This window comes from Gymnoscopelus microlampas (genome assembly GCF_963454915.1).
Source record: "Gymnoscopelus microlampas genome assembly, chromosome: 4".
NCBI classification, from domain to species: Eukaryota; Metazoa; Chordata; class Actinopteri; order Myctophiformes; family Myctophidae; genus Gymnoscopelus; species Gymnoscopelus microlampas.
Genome location: NC_139941.1, coordinates 14,557,231 through 14,576,615, shown reverse-complemented (window position 1 = coordinate 14,576,615; position 19,385 = coordinate 14,557,231). Strand labels below are relative to the sequence as shown.

At 42.1% G+C, this 19,385-nt stretch overlaps 2 protein-coding genes across 2 annotated transcripts; both read right to left on the bottom strand.

Moving 5' to 3' along the window:
• Positions 1 to 3,535: 3,535 nt before the first annotated feature.
• Positions 3,536 to 11,335, bottom strand: LOC311043187 (UDP-glucuronosyltransferase 2A1-like; the record flags this gene model as incomplete). Its single annotated transcript, XM_084054370.1, has 6 exons — positions 3,536 to 3,815; positions 4,084 to 4,303; positions 4,451 to 4,538; positions 4,636 to 4,767; positions 6,196 to 6,344; positions 10,615 to 11,335. 6 exons carry the CDS (start codon positions 11,333 to 11,335, stop codon positions 3,536 to 3,538), a joined length of 1,590 nt encoding a protein of 529 aa, XP_083910496.1.
• Positions 11,336 to 12,581: 1,246 nt separating this feature from the next.
• Positions 12,582 to 18,276, bottom strand: LOC311043186 (UDP-glucuronosyltransferase 2A1-like; the record flags this gene model as incomplete). Its single annotated transcript, XM_084054369.1, has 6 exons — positions 12,582 to 12,861; positions 13,129 to 13,348; positions 13,513 to 13,600; positions 13,680 to 13,811; positions 15,805 to 15,953; positions 17,553 to 18,276. The coding sequence occupies 6 exons, from the start codon at positions 18,274 to 18,276 to the stop codon at positions 12,582 to 12,584; spliced, it is 1,593 nt and encodes a 530-aa protein (XP_083910495.1).
• Positions 18,277 to 19,385: the final 1,109 nt, after the last annotated feature.

Sequence of the window (19,385 nt, the reverse complement as noted above, 5' to 3'; positions counted from 1 at the left end):
AGGGTAGGTTCTGCCCGGTCTTCTGGGCTGCACGGGGGGCGTCGGCACATTCCAATAGGTGGGACATTGTCTGCTCTGATCCACAGCTGCACGTATCTTCTGCAGTGTAATTCCAGGCTTTCATCAGTGCTTTGCACCTCCCCTGTTCCACATGCAGTCTATTGAGTGACTTCCAGCCAGGTTGTCCAGCCACGGTTGTGGCCACTAGCGAGGCTTTCAGTCGGTGTGATCCCTCTGTCCAGCCATTCAAGAGCTTGTGTGTTGTTTCTTTGCCATTCATCTTCCCAGATGTTGGTCCTGGCTGCTTGTTTGGTTGTCTGTAGGGGCACGACTGTCTGCACAAAACTGGCTCTGGATCGGAGCCTGCGTGGGGGTGCTACGTGGCCATGCAAGGGGTGTCTGATGTCTGTTCTCCAAATTATGCTTTTTATGATGTTTTTACATATTGTATGTTGTACATATGTGTTTTTTATGTTGTGGTGTGTGCTGTCCTCTATGGTTGTTGTTTTTGATATTTGTGCAAAGTGGATGAACTCTGTAATGACCTCTTCCAAGCCCTCCATGGATAGTGAGATGTTGAAAGGCTCATAGTGGAAGCGTGAATTCTCACTGGCCTTCATGTACAGGGAAGTGCTGGGAACCAGCACAGTGACCTGGTGTCCCCTGTCCACCAGAGACTCCAGCACGGTCTTTATGTTGATCCAGTGGCTGCCCTCGGTGTACCACACCAAAATGTTGCCACCGCTTGCATTCCCTGCGATGCATGCTGCCAGCAGCACCCACACAGACACACATCGACGGAACCGCATGCTGATCGTTTGTGAGCAATCAGTTGGGTCCTGAACCTTTGTAAACTATTCTCATGCACGATTCACAAATCATTAACTTGTGTTAACATGTGAACTCTGATTTGTTGCAGTTTGTGTACAATATAACACAGATAACGCACCCACCTTTTGGTGGTATTGGTGGAGGCTTTGAAGTCCACTTACAGTATAAATGCAGTACAATATCTTTTAACTTGATGTAGATGAACCACTAATATGAAAATGTATGTTTTGTATTGGTGACAAATGCAGATTGACATTCAGATGCAGTATATTCTGTTATATGGGATATTATCATTTTCAAGAAAATGTTAACATGATGTACTGTAAGATAGAATAGTCCCCACTCCTTGGGGTGTTTCTTGTCACTGTATATGTGTGTATATATGTATGTATATATATTCACATACTGTACGTGAAATTTGTCCTCTGCATTTACCCATCCTATAACAACTAGGAGCAGTGAGCAGCCGTTCTACGGCACTCTGGAGCAATTGGTGCAGTCTTGCTCAGGGACACAGATCGACACATTGCTGACCTGGCCTGGAATCGAACCTGGGACAACCAGGGCCTCTGGCTTCCCAGGAAGGCTCATTAACCACTCAGCTATGGCCATACTTTTTGATGGTAAAAGGTAGCCTATAAGGGCTTTAAAGTCCACATACAGTTCGCACATTTTGAAGAGAATACAGTAAAATATCTCTACCTTGATGTAGATATGAAAAATGTTAACATGCTGTAAATTGTCTCCTCAAAATATAACTAGAAACTTTATTTTAAACCTTTATTTAGCCAGGCAGATAATAAAGATTTTTTTATTTTCAATAATGAGTTGTAGTAGTAGTAGTTGTAGTAGTGAAAGATTGACTCAAATGTGGTGAAATGAGCTAAATGCACTTTGGCACACTGCCTGTGTGTGTGTGTGTGCGTGTGCGTGTGCTTGTGCGTGTGCGTGTGTGTGTGTGTGTGTGTGTGTGTGTGTGTGTGTGTGTGTGTGTGTGTGTGTGTGTGTGTGTGTGTGTGCGTGCGTGCGTGTGCGCGCATGCACAAATGTCCTTGCGTAGTCATGTGTGATACAGCCAGCATTGAGTGTTTGTACTACTGTACTCTGTACTGTATGAGTGTGAATGAAATGAGGTGATCCAAATAGTTTCACGAGCCTAAATCTAAATGGAACTAGAAAGGTGTGCTCAGTAGAGTGTAGATCTCCTGTAGGAGGGGCACCCTATAGCCTGGTGTGTTGGGCTGCAACTATTGATTATTTTCTGATAGCGATTATTCAATCTATTACTTTTCTGATTAATAGAATAAACAAAGTGTGTTGTTTCAATATGATATAATAACATATATATATATATATATATATATATATACTAGCGTAACCACTTAAGCGTTATACTTTTTTATACTTTGTCGCACGGCGATGACGTGCAAGTACTTTTTTAAATAGCAAATCTACAACGATGTGTAGAACAGCTATTTTCACAGTTTTTTTAAATTAGTACAGATCGATGGGACAGTAGGATCTGAGATTATGAATTCAGAACAACAATCAATATCCTATATAAACTTTATTTAGCCAGGCAGATTATTAAGAACAATGTATTATTTACAATAATAGCGTTGTAGTAGTGAAAGATTGACTTGTATCATCAAGTGTTGTATCAAGGGTTGATACGAGCTAATTGCGCTTTGGCACACTGCCTTTGTACATGCACATGCACAGAGGTCCTTGCGTAGTCATGTGATACAGCCAGCATAGAGGCGTTTTTACTGCAGCCCTACACAAGACTGTTATTAATAGGGTTGTGTTTCCTAGCGGAGATTTGACCTCTATTGAGCACACCTTTCTTGTTCCATTTAGATTTAGGGCGGTAAAACTACGTTGAGAAGAAATGGCAATCTGTGTCAATAGAATTGCAGCTGGCCCATCACCTCGTTCCATTCACACATACAGTAGCATGCAACTATGGATTATTTTCTTAACGATTATTATATCGATTACTTTGCAGATTAATCAATTAAGCGAAGTGTGTCTTAATATAGCCATCTATCTATATATATATATATAAATCGCTTAACCACTTAAGCGTTATTTTATACTTTGTCGCACAACAGTATCATACAAAAATGTATGAAAACTGACGATCAACAAGCTCACGTCGTATGACGGGTATGTTATCATGATACAACTCCCCGCAACCAGGGCAAATACAGGCTATATGGTGTATAATTCCCCGCACCCAGGGCTAATGCACCATTGTTAAGGTGATGTAACGTCTTGTACCCAGGGCACATAAAGGCTGGGTATGGTGATACATCTCCCCGCACCCAGGGCAAATACTGCCGGGGTATGTTGATATGGGGTATAACCCCCCACACCCAAGGAAAATACATGTTGGGTATGTTGATATGCTGATATAACCCCCCAAAACCCAGGGCAAATACAGACAGGGTATGTTGATCTGCTGATATAACCCCCGACACCCAGGCAAAATAAAGGCTGGGTTTGTTGATATTTGAAAAGTTGTCTGGATGTATATTGTATATTGTGTAAGCGCAGAGTTTCTGGTCAGTTCACAATTTAAATGAAAGAGATAGCATGTAATTTACAAGTGCATTGATACAAAGTTGACCAAATGTCGAAGGAAATTTCTAATCCACTATCCATTGGTAGCAGTTCAAGTTGAGTGGAAGAGCTTGTATCACTATTCTGTTTTGCTCTTTCTCTTTAGACCACAGCACTTGGAGATGCAGAAGCTACAGGTCTTGATGAAGAGCAGAGCTATGATCAGAATGATGGCCAAGAGGAAGCCTATGACATCCAGACTGTGGTATTGGTACCAGGTGAGCTCATGAGCCTGCACCCTCAGGTGTTTAGCTCCTTTGTTCCTCATGGTGAACTCAATCCAGAATATTGCCTCGTCTTTAGGGCTGATAGGCCGATCGTGGTGGATCCTGGAAAGTCTCATGGCATTCTCCTTGTAACTGAAAGCATAATGGTTAGTTTCAGGAGCACAAATATGGATCAACACACAAGGCACAAAAGGGATCTTTCTGTGCCAACAAGACATTTCATCATCTCATGATGAAATCGATCGTCTTTATTTCTCTGCAAATGACATGCTTATATCAACCTAACGAGGACTGCAATTATCTTCTTAGCAATTATTCTGGTGCACAGCTTAATCTAACACTAAAAACAAGCCGTTGTGCAATCTATCATTGACCTAAAATGACTGCGATAAGAACTTACGATGGCTCACTGACGACTGCATTTATTCCATCCACAAGATCTTTCGTATTTATGGAGTTGAAGTCCATGATGACTGCAGCGCCCTTTGCCTTCATATGAACCATGTTGTCCGGCTGGTCCAGGAACATCGGTATTCCCACCATAGGGACACCATGATAAATGGCTTCATAGATGCCATTTGTGCCACCATGGGTTATAAATGCTCTGGTCTTGGTGTGTCCTTGAGGAAAAGACCAAAGCAGATCTCAGTATCTAGAATATTTGCTCGAGATGGTTCTGTTTTTCAGTTAAATAATGCAATGAGTATTCGTATTGTTTCAACATTGATTTGGACCTGACAGTTATTAGAAGTCAAGTTCTTATATACCCAGTAGATCATTCTGAGGGATCCAATTGTATATTCTGGTGTTGTCACCCAGAGTCTCTGGTTTCTCTCCACCGTATCTCCAAAGAACCTGGTAAAAATGGCAAAATGTTACACTACACTATAGAATGCAACAGTACGATTGGAAAACCATGATTGTACTGTATGTGAACTGGCTTACGTCTCACCTTCTGTGGGATCTGAGAGAGGGCTGATGCGATGATGTTGGCCCTCTCTGTGGTTGTGTTTTGAATAAAGGACCCCAGACTAAACACCACAATGCCAGCATCTCCAGAACTCTGCACAAACTCCTCCATATCCTAAAGAAGTATTCACATACCAACATGAAGTAACACAAAATCTTCTTAGATATGATGTACAGTAGATCCAGTAAAAGCCTGTTAGTGCCATCAGTGTTTTTAGCTGGACCAGCAGAACCAGCCCAAGAGACGGACATGTCTTTGTGTGACTGACGGAGTCACTGAGTGATGGAGTTGTAGCATTTGATGGTTGGTTGGTCAGACTAACCAATTGCAGAGCAATCATTGCTAGACGTTATGGGATGTAGTCACAGTTGGCCTAACAACTATCCAACTGCAGATCAAGGTCTCTATCCTGGGGCTACTTTATTATACCAAAAGTCATTCTGCATGGTCTGCCACCTTTCTGTGTCAATGCCATGCCATGTGATATGCTGCTCAGTACACTTTATCAATAAATATAACTAGGACTAATATATAAAATTGCAGTTGAACATTTTGTGTGCAGGAATTAACATTATAGACACTACTTAGGGATTCCCAGCTCACAGTGGGGTGTGCGCACGTCTTTATAGGGATAGGCGATGCATGAGAGGAAAAATGTAATGGTGGTTTAATGGTTGTAATAATTACACCATTACACTATATGTTTTTCAAGTGGGAGTTTTCACAAAGTAAAAACATGCAATTAAAAACACTTCCTTTGTAAAAATGTAATTACACATTTTTATTTGAAATAAAAAATGCACATTTTAATTATTCAATGAATATATCCAAGGAACGCTTGAATGACTTAAATGTAACTATTTTCTTTAATGTCAGCTGAAATCAAGACTGCATTTTCCCCATCTTGTGTGTGTGTGTGTGTGTGTGTGTGTGTGTGTGTGTGTGTGTGTGTGTGTGTGTGTGTGTGTGTGTGTGTGTGTGTGTGTGTGTGTGTGTGTGTGTGTGTGTGTGTGTGTGTGTGTGTGTGCGCGCGCGCGCGTGTGCGTGTTGCCCTCGCCCTCTAAAGAGGATGGGTGCATCCTCTTTGCTCCTTAAAAGTGCCGGTTTGTGCATAACTTTGTATCAATTAATTAATTTTGTTGTGTGTAGTTTCAGTTTCATTCATATACTATGAGATTGTTGTGCTCTCTTGAATATTTATTACATCTGCTCTGGTTATTTGTGCATGATTATGCCTTTGATGTGGCTTTAAACACAGGCTATGTTGCTGTGGGGGTTGTGCATCATCCCTATGGGGATGTAGATGGGGGTGAGATGCCTAAAATGTCTGGCAGCTAAACTGCCCACAAAACCAAATTTGGTTCCATGTGTACATTCTAATAAGAGTTAAATTTACAGAGAATTTTGTAGTTTAGATGGGGGTCCAAAATATAAAATGTTTTCCTTTTTTTCATTTGTACCCCTGGAGGGTCCCAGACCAGATGTTGAGACACAGTGTGCTAGGTTTCACCTTTCACCTACAAGAGCCTTGATTGTACTAACCTCTGGTAAAGGTTTTGCTGGTCTGCAGTGGATGCCACCAACAAACTTGAAGTTTGGGAGGAAGGGACGAGGGAAATCAAAGTCCCAATAGGTGCGCATCAGCCAGATGTCTGCTCTGCCCATCATGTCACAAAACTTAGTATCCTTGCCTGTCAAGGTGGCAAAAAAATAATGACAGTCATTTTGTGGGACAACAGGTGCCAACAAGATGGTAACCTATGTCATTGGTTCTGCAGATGTAAGTGTTTTCTCTCACTTTAGGATCTTTAGCTATTTACATTAAATTGTTAATATCGGTGATATGATTTTAAGCCACTATGAGCTAAACAATTTATTCTGTTATGTTCATCATACACACACAACAAATGTCCTTACTGAGAGGCAACACCTTTGCTGTTCACAGCTACAACATATGTCACGGCATTCCACGGAAATTGAAAGAGGAGCGCTTGCTTTTAGGCGCGGGGCTTCGGCGTGAGGCGGGGCTTTTCTTTTTTTCTTTTTTTTACGCGAGGCTCGCGAGGAGGAGGAGGCGCGAAGCGGGGCTTTGATACGAGGCGGCGCGAGGAGGAGAAGCTAGGCGGGGCTTTGATACGAGGCGGCGCGGGGAGGAGGAGTAGGCGCGAGGCGGGGCTTTGATGCGACGCGCGGACCTGGCTTTTGTTGTCCCCCCCCACACAGCAACCAGGAAGCTACGCTAGGGGAGCGCTGAACACGCGCTCACACGCACACGTGATAATAGTTATTGTCCATGACGGAGGCGCGCCGACTCAGCAGAGCCTGAGGCCGAGGAGACGCGCCGGAGCGCCTCCAGGCGCGAGTGCCCGCGCCGACCGGCCTATGCTCTGCTAGTCGAATCAGCGCCGTCCGAGTTGTAAACCGATAGGGGGAGAATAGATCTTTATATGGGTTACTATCCATGACGACACACATGTGTGCGTGTGTGCATGTGCATGTGCATGTGCATGTGCGTGTGCGCACGCACACATGCACACACGCACACGTGTGTCGTCGTGGATAGTAACATGCGTGTGCATGTGCACACATGCACACGCACACACACATGTGCATGCGTGTGGCTTCATTGCCACCTAGCGTTGGTTCTACAGAATTGCCTGGGTGGGTGGTAAAAACAAGCGCTCCTCTTACAATTTCCCTGGAATGCCAATTTAACTGTAACATATATACCAATGACTGTTGGTTTAACGATAGATAATGGTAGACCATGATGTGGCTCTGCTATATGCTATTTTCAAAAGAGTTTTGAAAATCTTTGCCCCCAGCAAAATGCCCAAAATGGGGACACCGGTGTTGACATGACTAACACATAAGCAGACCAATTATAGAGCTGAGAATAACCACTTAACTGGTGTTAAATAATGTATATATTTTAAACACAAAGAAAACTAAAAATATAATAATTGATTGGAACCCACCACCCCCCCTCACTCAATGATTAAGGAAAGTCAGAAGTTTTAATGTGGAGAGAACTGTGCTGACTCTGTTTTACAAGATCTGCATTCAGAGTATTGAACTTTTTAGCCGCCAGCTGAAAGCGCGGCTCTGTATTCACTCTGACTCTGACCCGACAGATTTCCGACATGTATTCAACACTTTTTTTGCTATTGGCTGTCCTGGCTGTCCTTCACTACTTCACAGCCAATGGGGAGACACTACTTTAAAGCCAATGGACGGCCGTCCTAGCCAATGGACGGCCGTCGTTTACAGCACCCGCCTCCCCTCGCAGCACCGCGGCGCAGGCACTCCGGGCAGTTGTCCTCCCACCCCCCCTTACCTCTGACTGCAAAGGTCTAATAGCGGCCAAACAACGGATGCACGCTTATACAGTACTTGAGTAAATGTACTTAGTTACTTAGAACATTTATTTTTCGACGACTTCACATCGCCCGTCCCTGCAGGGAAGGGGGTTCCCTGGCTCAAAACAGATGGGGGGGGGGGCTGTTGACAAATACATATTAATCTGGGGGTCCATGAACATGTTTGAGCACGCGAGTTTTCCTTTCGCCTCCGAGGCACCCAAACCAGTAGAGAGTAGAGACGCGAAAGGAGTTGGGGAGAGCCTGGCTGTGTTGTTGACTGACAACGGGTGCATTTCTCCTTTCCGACATGTCGCCTTTCCGACGTTGACTAACCCTATACCTAACCCTAACCCTAACCGCACACGGAAGCCACTAGTCGGAGTGGTGAGATGTCGGAATGGAAGGAGCACCCCACTGGCAACAGATGCACGCTTTTATGCGAAACAACAACAATACAACCTGGCGCAACAGTTGCGTGCATTAGCGCAAGATGAGCACAAAGGAAACGTGTGTTTCAATCACTCACACACGCGCATACTGTCTGAAATACTCTGAAAACAGCCGATCTACAAGCTCACAATCATTGTACTTTACTGGAGTAAATGTACTTAGTTACTTTACACCTCTTAACAGACGAACATACGTGTTGAGGCTCCGAAAAACTCAACGAGCCACAACTCACTATCTCTCGCCCCTAAACACGGCCGCCCCTGATCGCAACGGTCTGGGGTGAGCGACCAGTGCCGTTCTGCCTCGCCCCTAAACACGGTCGCCCCGGATCGCAAAGAACGGTCTGGAGTGAGTGATCTGCTCTGCCCTTCAGTGCATATTTGCATGCACATAATGATATTGTTGTTGTGGTTAAGTTGAAATAAGTTGCACAAGTTGTAACAATAGTGCTGTATCCTTACTTTGTTGCAGTAATCAATTCATTACAATATACGTACAATGACTGACAGAATATATATATATATATATATATATATATATATATATATATACATATTCCAAATATTATTTAACTTTTTCTTTTCAAGATCTTTTTGCAAATAGCCGATCTACAAGCTCAAAAAGCGTCGTGCATGCAACACTTTGCGAGCATGTAGATCTGCTATTTTCAAATAGCCAATGTACTAGTCTGTGCTACTGCTCGTATGTATGTGTGTATATATATATATATATATATATATATATATATATATATATATACATATCTATACATATATATATATATACATATCTATACATATATATATATATATATGTATATATATATATATTCCAAATATTCTTTAACTTTTTCTTTTCAAGATCTTTTTGAAAATAGCCGATCTACAAGCTCAAAAAGCGTTGTGAATGCAACACTTTGCGCACATGTAGATATGCTATTTTGAAATAGCCAATGTACTAGTCTGTGCTACTGCTCATGTAGCCTAGTCGCTTCTTTTGGCTTTGTTTTCATAGAACTGACTGCTTATTTCACTCATGCAAGAGAGCCTAGTCAGCCTACGTGACACATAACATCACACTTTTGCGGATTCCCCTGTATTGCACGTTTAGCGAGGCTGCGCCATTTTCACCCTGAAAGGTGGTTTCACTTAGGATTAGGGTTGCACTTTACTTTCATAGCCTAAGCATAAGTAGGCTAGGCTAACTATTTTTGTTGCTGATACAAATGTAATTTACTTATACTCAACTACATCTCAGAGGCAAATATTGTGCATTACATTATAAAACATACATTTAACACTTTAGCCCTATTTCACACCTACAAGTATAATACCTACTTGTAGATCTGCTATTTTCAAACATTTTAGTACTTTCACTTTTGGAACTTTACGTACATTTTGATACCAATACTATTGTACTTTCACACAAGTACATTGCGACACACACGCGCACACACACACACACACACACACACACACACACACACACACACACACACACACACACACACACACACATCCTTTATATTGGTAGCCAACCGATGAACCTCTCTGTTGAGTTATTTTGGTTGCATTGGAATGGCTGAGATTTCATTTTAAAGACCACTTTCACATTTTGTGCTGCAGATTGGGGCAAAAAAAGCCTGCCGCTGGCGGCTATATTATGACTTTAGTCATTTCTTGTTTATTTTGTTAAACTGGGTGGCAGTACGGTCACAAGATCATAGCAGATCCATTCTCTCTATGGTCTGAATATGCACCTTTACCTTCATGATGAAGGAAAAGCATGCCCATGATACAGACTATAAGAGTCATCACATCACTCACTCTTAACAAGCTCTCATCACATGGTCTGAATTTGGCACTTGCATTTGATGTCTTTATCAATTTCCTCAAATTGTGCTTTTTATTGTGTTTTTACATGGTTATGTTTTATGTTATGCTGTCATGTATGGTTGCTGATTTTTATTTTATTTTATAATCTTTGTGCAAAGTACTTTGCCCTAGAAGCAATACAAGTTTCATTCATTCATTTCATTCATTGTGCAGGTCCCTTCCTTTCATGGCTCTCGTGCCTAGCCTTGAATGCATATTAACTGCATGTTGAAATTACCAATCCCCAATTAGTAGCAATTAGCCAAGCTCCTCACCTCTGACCTCAGTGTAATAAGTATTAAGGTCTTGCCAAAGATAGTACGCTATCAGGTCCTGAGAGGCATAGAAGACAAAGTTCAACAGCCTCTGTGAGAAGCTCATCTGGTCGGTCAGTTTGACCATGGCACCAGGGACGTAGGACGGCGGTGCAGGGAGTTGACCACACAGCCTCTCCCAGGTGTGGGCCGTGGAAAAGCGCAGGGTGAAGACCAGGGGAACATCCAACATTTCAGCCACAAGTTCACTGCCAGGGTAGATGGGGTCAGCCAGCAGAAGGTCGTACTTGGCGTCCTTCAGCTTCGCTATGACACCGTCTGATTTCAGCAGACCATCCAAGTAATACAAACCATACTGCGTTTTTGTCTTCATCAAATATATAAATCGACTGAAGATCTGGAGGTAGTTCAGGTGGTCCATCTCATATATGAAGAAGTTAAAGAACTCTTTGAAGACCTCTTCCAAGCTCTCCATGGAGACTGTGATGTTGAAAGGCTCATAGTGGAAGCGTGAATTCTCGCTGGCCTTCATGTACAGGGAAGTGCTGGGAACCAGCACAGTGACCTGGTGTCCCCTGTCCACCAGAGACTCCAATACAGTCTTAAGGTTGATCCAGTGGCTGCCCTCGGTGTACCACACCAAAATGTTGCCACCGCTTGCATTCCCTGCGATGCATGCTGCCAGCAGCACCCACACAGACACGCATCGACCAAACCGCATGCTAATCTTTTGTGAGCAAGTAGTTGGGGCCTGAACCTTATGCTTATGCACGAGAAATCATTAACTTGAGACATGTGATTTGTTGCTGCAGTTTGTACATGTAACACAGATAACGCAAACACCTTTTGGTGGTATTGATGAGGCTTTTGATTAAGTCCACTTACAGTATGAATAGGCTGTAGTACACTATCTAACTTGATGTATAGGAACCACTTTATGGAAAATGTTTCCTTTCTATGTTTTGTATTGGTGACAAATGCAGAGCCCCTGGTTGTCCCAGGTATGATTCCAGGCCAGAGCAGCAATGTGTTGATGTGTGTCCCTGAGCAAGATTTTTAACCCCTAATTGCTGATTATAGGCTGGATAAATGCAGAGGACAAATTTCACGTACATGTATGTGCAAATATACAGTGACAAAAACACCCCAAAGAGTGAGAGCCAATATTATTAGATGCAGTATATTCTGTTACACATGATATCAACATTTTCTTTTCTTTCATTTAATTTATTTTCAATTTGGCAAGAAAATGTCAACATGATGTAAAAATTATCTTCAAAACATAGAAGCTTTATTTTAAAACGTTATCCAGTATATAGTTCGTACTTATGAATAGAAATACATAGATATGATCTCCGCTAGGCACACCCTATTAATAATAGCCTTGTGTAGGGCTGTAACTATCGATTATTTTTTTAACTATTATTCTACCGATTACTTTGCAGATTAATAAAATAAGCAAAGTGTGTTTTAATATATCTATCTATCTATCTATCTATCTATACATCACTTAACCACTTGAGTGTTATTTTATGCTTTGTCAAACAACAAGTTTGCTCATGTCGCATGATGAGTATGTTCTCATGATACAACTCCCCGTAACCAGGGAAAATACAGGCTATATTGTGTATAATTCCCTGCACCCAGGGCTAATACACCGTTGCTAAGGTGATGTAAAGTCTCGTACCCAGGGTAAATAATGCCTGGGTATGTTCATATGGGGATATAACCCCCCACACCCAGGGCAAATAAAGGCTGGGTTTGTTGATATTTGAGAAGTTGTCTGGATGTATACTGTATATTGTGTAAGCACAGAGTTTCTTGTCAGTTCACAATTTAAATGAAAGAGATAGCATGTCTGTTACAAGTGCATTGATACAAAAAGAGTTGACCAAATGTTGAAGGAAATATCTAATTCACTATCCATTGGTAGCAGTTCAAGTTGAGTGAATGAGCTTTATCACTAGTTATTCTGTTTTGCTCTTTCTCTTTAGACGACAGCACTTGGAGATGCAGAAGCTACAGGTCTTGATGAAGAGCAGAGCTATGATCAGAGTGATGGCCAAGAGGAAGCCTATGACATCCAGACTGTGGTATCGGTACCAGGTGAGCTCATGAGCCTGCACCCTCAGGTGTTTAGCTCCTTTGTTCCTCATGGTGAACTCAATCCAGAATATCGCCTCGTCTTTAGGGCTGATAGGCCGATCGTGGTGGATCCTGGAAAGTCTCATGGCATTCTCCTTGTAGCTGAAAGCATAATGGTTAGTTTCAGGAGCGCAAATATGGATCAACACACATGGCACAAAAGGGATCTTTCTGTGCCAACAAGACATTTCATAACCTCATGATGAATTGATCGTCTTTATTTCTCTGCAAATAACATGCTTACATCAACCTAACTAGGACTGCAATTATCTTCTTAGCAATTATTCTGGTGCACAGCTTAATCTAACACTAAAAACAAGCCGTTGTGCAATCTATCATTGACCTAAAATGACTGTGATAAGAACTTACAATGGCTCACTGACGACTGCATTTATTCCATCCACAAGATCTTTAGTATTCATGGAGTTGAAGTCCATGATGACTGCAGCGCCCTTTGCCTTCATATGAACCATGTTGTCTGGCTGGTCCAGGAACATCGGGATTCCCACCATAGGGATGCCATGATAAATGGCTTCATAGATGCCATTTGTGCCACCATGGGTGATAAACGCTCTGGTCTTGGTGTGTCCTTGAGGAAAAGACCAAAGCAGATCTCAGCATCTCTATAGGATATTTCTTCGAGATAGTTCTGTTTTTCAGTATTGTATTGCTACTCAGTTAAATGCAATGAGTATTGGTATTGTTTCAGTCAACATTGATTTGGACCTGACAGTTCTTGAAGTTCTTATATACCCAGTAGATCATTCTGAGGGATCCAATTGTATATTCTGGTGTTGTCACCCAGAGTCTCTGGTTTCTCTCCACCGTATCTCCAAAGAACCTGGTAAAAATGGCTGAACGTTACTACTTAAGGCTGTCGGCCATGGATTGTATGTGAACAAGCTAGGCTTAAGTCTCACCTTCTGTGGGATCTGAGCGAGGGCTGATGCGATGGTGTTGGCCCTCTCTGTGGTCGTGTTTTGAACCAAGGACCCCAGACCAAACACCACAATGCCAGCATCTCCAGAACTCTGCACAAATTCCTCCATATCCTAAAGAAGTATACAGTAATACCAACATGAAGCAACACTCAATCTTCTTAGATATGATGTATAGTAGATGCAGTAAAACCTGTTAGGGCTATGAATCGGACAGAAAAGTACTTTTTGGCTGGGCCAGCAGAACCAGCCCAAGAGACGGACATGTTTTTGAGTCACAGAGTGATGAAGTTCCTGCATTTGGTGGTCGGTTGGTCAGACTAACCAATTGCAGAGCAATCATCGCTCCAGGCTGTGGGATGTAGTCTATCCTCGGTTGGGTCTGCAACCTTTAAAGTCAAAAGAGCCATTTTGGCCAAAAAAATTAATACAAAATCTCTCTGGAGCCGCAAAACCTATTTTAGCACACTAATGCCGGTGCCGCGCCAATAAATGTGTTGCAGGCTTTGTCACAAATTTGACAGAAATGTTGAAACTTATTATTTATTCTACACATCTTTACAGTATTGGAGCACATAAGAATCTATGTCTCATATTACAGCAACGATAAATATTTTTTTTAATGTGGGAAAAAAATAAAAAACATTTGTTAATTTCCATATAATGTTTTCTACAGCTACAGGGAGCCACAAGGGAACGGCTAAAGAGCCACATGTGGCTCCAGAGCCGCAGGTTGCAGACCCCTGCCCTAACAACAATCTAACTGCAGATCAATCTTCACCTTTTCCCAGGTATAGTGTATATGTGGGTTGAGACAAATCTCTCTTTTCTCTCTCAATTTCATGGATATTATCACATGCACACAGGTCTCTTTCCTGGGACTACTTTATTATACCAAAAACCCAGGTTTATGCCATTACTTTTCAGTTTCATGTACAATCGACTGTTAACTTGCGTAGCTGCTGAGTGGGTAGAGAGGCCGTCTGGTAATCAGAAGGTCACCAATGACACCTTCACTTTTTTCAAGTAGGATTTTTCAAAAAGTAAACACATGCAACTAAAAACCTTTCCTTTGTAAACATGTAATTTCTTTTTTTTAATTTAAAATGATAAACGTACATTTTACTGATACAATGAATGTTTCCATTTTCCGCCTATCTTCTTGTTTGTGTGTGTGTGTGTGTGTGTTTGTGTGTGTGTGTGTGTGTGTGTTTGCCCTCACCAATCCTAATTGCTCTTTAAAAGTGGCAGTTTGTGCATAACTTTGTTGCAATTAATTGTGTTTGTTGCAGTAGTTTCAGTTTCATGCAGCACATTGTTGTGCTCTCTTGAATATTTAGTTATACTAATTAGACCATACCTGGTGAAGGGCGCAGGCGAAAGTAGTTGCAAACTTGGGGTTATTGCACATCCTGTTGCGCAGTTATCAACCGCGCAGCGTGATCTCCCATTGTTTGACACATACTGTAAACGCTAATAATAAGCTGAGATTTGATGAAATTAAAAAACGGACTTCGCAGTTGCGTTCAGGTGGTAATGGTCAATGGCTGTGTGTCAGAGCAATTGCTCCTGCCACTGAGGAGAACCGGGCAGCCTCACCATGACACCATGCACTACTACACGACTACAGAGGTTTGTGGAATTATAGGAGGACTAGACCATACCCGGTGAAGGGCGCAGGCGAAAGTAGTTGCAAACTTAGGGTTATTGCACGTCCTGTCGCGCGGTTTCTCCCCCCCGCGGGTCCCGCCGCGGCACCCCCGTGGTCACCCCCCCGTCGCGGTTGCTTTATTTAAGGTGTGGGGGGATTGGGGTGCATGCCTAAAAACCTCTAAACTGACCACAATTTCACACATTGTCCACAATGTCCAGTTTATATGCTAGGTCACCGGTTCTCAATGTTGGGTCCGGGGACCACTAGGGGGTCCAACTGGACTCTTATGAGTGTGTAACTTAAATTGGGGTCCCAAAGTTTAAAAAAGATGCTCCATTTGTACATGCAGAGAGTTGTGGACCATTTTGGACCCCTGGTGGGTCCTGAATCAGATGTTGAGAAACAGTGTGCTAGGGTTCACCTTTCACCTACAAGAGCCTTGATTGTACTAACCTCTGGTAAAGGTTTTGCTGGTCTGCAGTGGATGCCACCAACAAACTTGAAGTTTGGGAGGAAGGGACGAGGGAAATCAAAGTCCCAATAGGTGCGCATCAGCCAGATGTCTGCTCTGCCCATCATGTCACAAAACGTGGTATCCTTGCCTGTCAAGGTGCCAAAAAAAGTAAATGAGAGTAATTTTGTAAAGGGTCAACAGGTGCCAACAGGATGATGGTAACCTACAGTATGTCATGGGTTCTTCTGCAGATGTAACTGTTTTCTCTCACTTTAGAGAGGATTTTGGCTAATATCAGTTAATGATTTTAAGACAATATGAAAAAAAAAAAAAGATGTTTATCATGCACACAACATAGTGAAACAATTTCCTTACTGATAGGCAATTCCTTTGCTGTTCACAGTTACAGTTACTGTATATGACTGTTAGTTACATAATGCTAGATCATTGTACAATGATAAGATTTGCAAATGCTATAGATCTACTTTTTTTTTTTAATTGTTTGCTTACAACAACATGCCCAAAATAGGGACACCAGGGTTGAATTATAGAGCTGAGAATAACCACTTCTATAGCTGCCGTTAAATCCTCATTCATTTGAAACGCAAAGAAAACAAAAAAATGTATCATTGATTGGAAACTCCCCTCTCTCTCTCTAAAATAATGTTTAGGGAAAGTCAGAAGTTTTAATGTGGAAAGAACTGTGCTCACAAGATCTGCATTCAGAGTATTGACCTTTTTATTCCGTGATTGGGGTGAGGGAGCATTGTCTGTACAAAACCAGAACAAACTGTATGTTTGCAGATTTTGTTTACTCCTGAGGCACTACTTATCTACATTTCTGTGTTTAGAAACCAAAACCAGCATGGCCTGCGTTCTAACAATACATTACAGATGTTGATCAAGAGGTAGAATGGAATAAGGTAAAATAACACATTTAGACCTGGAAACCTTACTGTATACATTGTTGTACCTTTCAACCCAGGAACACCTCTGACCTGAAGTTATCAGAGCTTGAGATTGAGAAATGAGTACTGTTTGACAAAGTTTTTGCTTTTAAATTGTCAACTGCACCTATTTTTGTATTTTAACTACTTAAGTTCTTGACCCCGTTTTGCATTTTAACTGTATATACATAGTGTTCACTTGGTTGTTCTAACAGTGTTCATGCTGCTCTCTTGGCCCAGTCACTCTTGGAAAAAAGATTGTAATCTCAATGAGAATTTGACCTGATTAAAGGATATCATATGAAACTGGATAGTGTTAAACTGTCAGTATTAAGCGACATACTACATAAACAGGAGATTGGCTCCTGCCCTATGGGCCTCATGGCTCGGCAAGGCTTACTTATTAAGGTCACAAGATCATAGCAGATCCATGGCGCCCTCTATGGTCTGAATAGCACATTTTACCTTCATGGTTAAGGAATAGCCCAGGATGCAGACTATAAGATGCATCACATCCCACACTCTAAACAAGCTCTCATCACATGGTCTGAATTTGGCACTTTCCTGAACTTGCATTTGATGTCCTTTATTGATCCAAATTATGCTTTTTATGATATTTTTATGATGTATGTGCTGTCCTCTATAGTTGTTTTTTATATTATTTTATAATCTTTGTGCAATGCAATTTCCCCTAGGCCTAGAGGCAGTGAATGTTTCATTCATTCATTTCTAGCCCTGAAGGCATATTAACTGCATGTTGAAATGACCAATCTAACTGTACAATTAGCCCAGTCGCTCACCTCTGATCTCAGTGTAATAAGTATTAAGGTCTTGCCAAAGATAGCATGCTAGCAGGTCCTGAGAGGCATAGAAGAGAAAGTTCAACAGCCTCTCTGAGAAGCTCATCTGGTCGGTCAGTTTGACCATGGCACCAGGGACGTAGGACGGCGGTGCAGGGAGTTGACCACACAGCCTCTCCCAGGTGTGGGCCATGGAAAAGCGCAGTGTGAAGACCAGGGGAACATCCAACATTTCAGCCACAAGTTCACTGCCAGGGTAGACGGGGTCAGCCAGCAGAAGGTCATACTTAGCGTCCTTCAGCTTCGTCATGACAGCATCCGATTTCAGCAGACCATCCAAGTAATACAAAGGAAGCTCCACATTCAACGTCTTCATCTGTCTTGTAAATCGGTTGAAGATCTGGAGGTAGTTCAGGTGGTCCATCTCATACATGAAGAAGTTAAGCAACTCTTTGAAGACCTCTTCCACGTTCTCATTGGATAGTGAGATGTTGAAAGGCTCATAGTGGAAGCGTGAATTCTCGCTGGCCTCCATGTACAGGGAGGCGCTGGGAACCAGCACAGTGACCTGGTGTCCCCTGTCCACCAGAGACTCCAGCACGGTTTTTAGGTTGATCCAGTGGCTGCCCTCGGTGTACCACACCAAAATGTTGCCACTGCTTGCATTCCCTGCGATGCATGCCGCCAGCAGCACCCACACAGACACGCATCGACCCAACTGCATGCTGATCGTTTGTGAGCAAATCAGTTGGGCCTGAACCTTTTGTAAACTATTCTCATGCACGAGAAATCATTAACTTAGTTAAATCATTAACTAAATCATTAACTATTCTCATGCACGAGAAATCATTAAAACACCTTTTGGTGGTATTGGTGAAGGTTTTGAAGTCCACTTACAGTATAAATGCAGTACAATATCCTCTAACTTGATATAGATGAACCCCCTAATCTGAAAATATATGTTTTTTATTGCTGACAAATGCAGATTGACATGCAGATGCAGTATATTCTGCTATATGTGATATTATCATTTTCAAGAAAATGTTAACATGATGTACTGTAAGAATAGTCCCCACTCCTTGGGGTGTTTCTTGTCACTGTATATATGTATATCGTATATAAATTCACATACGTGAAATTTGTCTTCTGCATCCTATAACAACTAGGAGCAGTGAGCAACCATTCTACGGCACTCTGGAGCAATTGGTGGTTGAGTCTTGCTCAGGGACACAGATCGACACATTGCTGACCTGGCCTGGAATCGAACCTGGGACAACCAGGGCCTCTGGCTTCCCAGGAAGGCTCATTAACCACTCAGCTATGGCCATACTTTTTGGTGGTAAAAGGTAGCCTATAAGGGCTTTAAAGTCCACATACAGTTCGCACATTTTGAAGAGAATACAGTAAAATATCTCTACCTTGATGTAGATATGAAAAATGTTAACATGCTGTAAATTGTCTCCTCAAAATATAACTAGAAACTTTATTTTAAACCTTTATTTAGCCAGGCAGATAATAAAGATTTTTTTATTTTCAATACTGAGTTGTAGTAGTAGTAGTTGTAGTAGTGAAAGACTCAAATGTGGTGAAATTAGCTAAATGCACTTTGGCACACTGTGTGTGTGTGTGTGTGTGTGTGTGTGTGTGTGTGTGTGTGTGTGTGTGTGTGTGTGTGTGTGTGTGCGCGCACACATGCACAAAGGTCCTTGCGTAGTCATGTGTGATACAGCCAGCATCGAGTGTTTGTACTATTGTGCTCTGTACTGTATGAGTGTGAATGAAATGAGCCTAAATCTAAATGGAACTAGAAAGGTGTGCTCAGTAGAGTGTAGA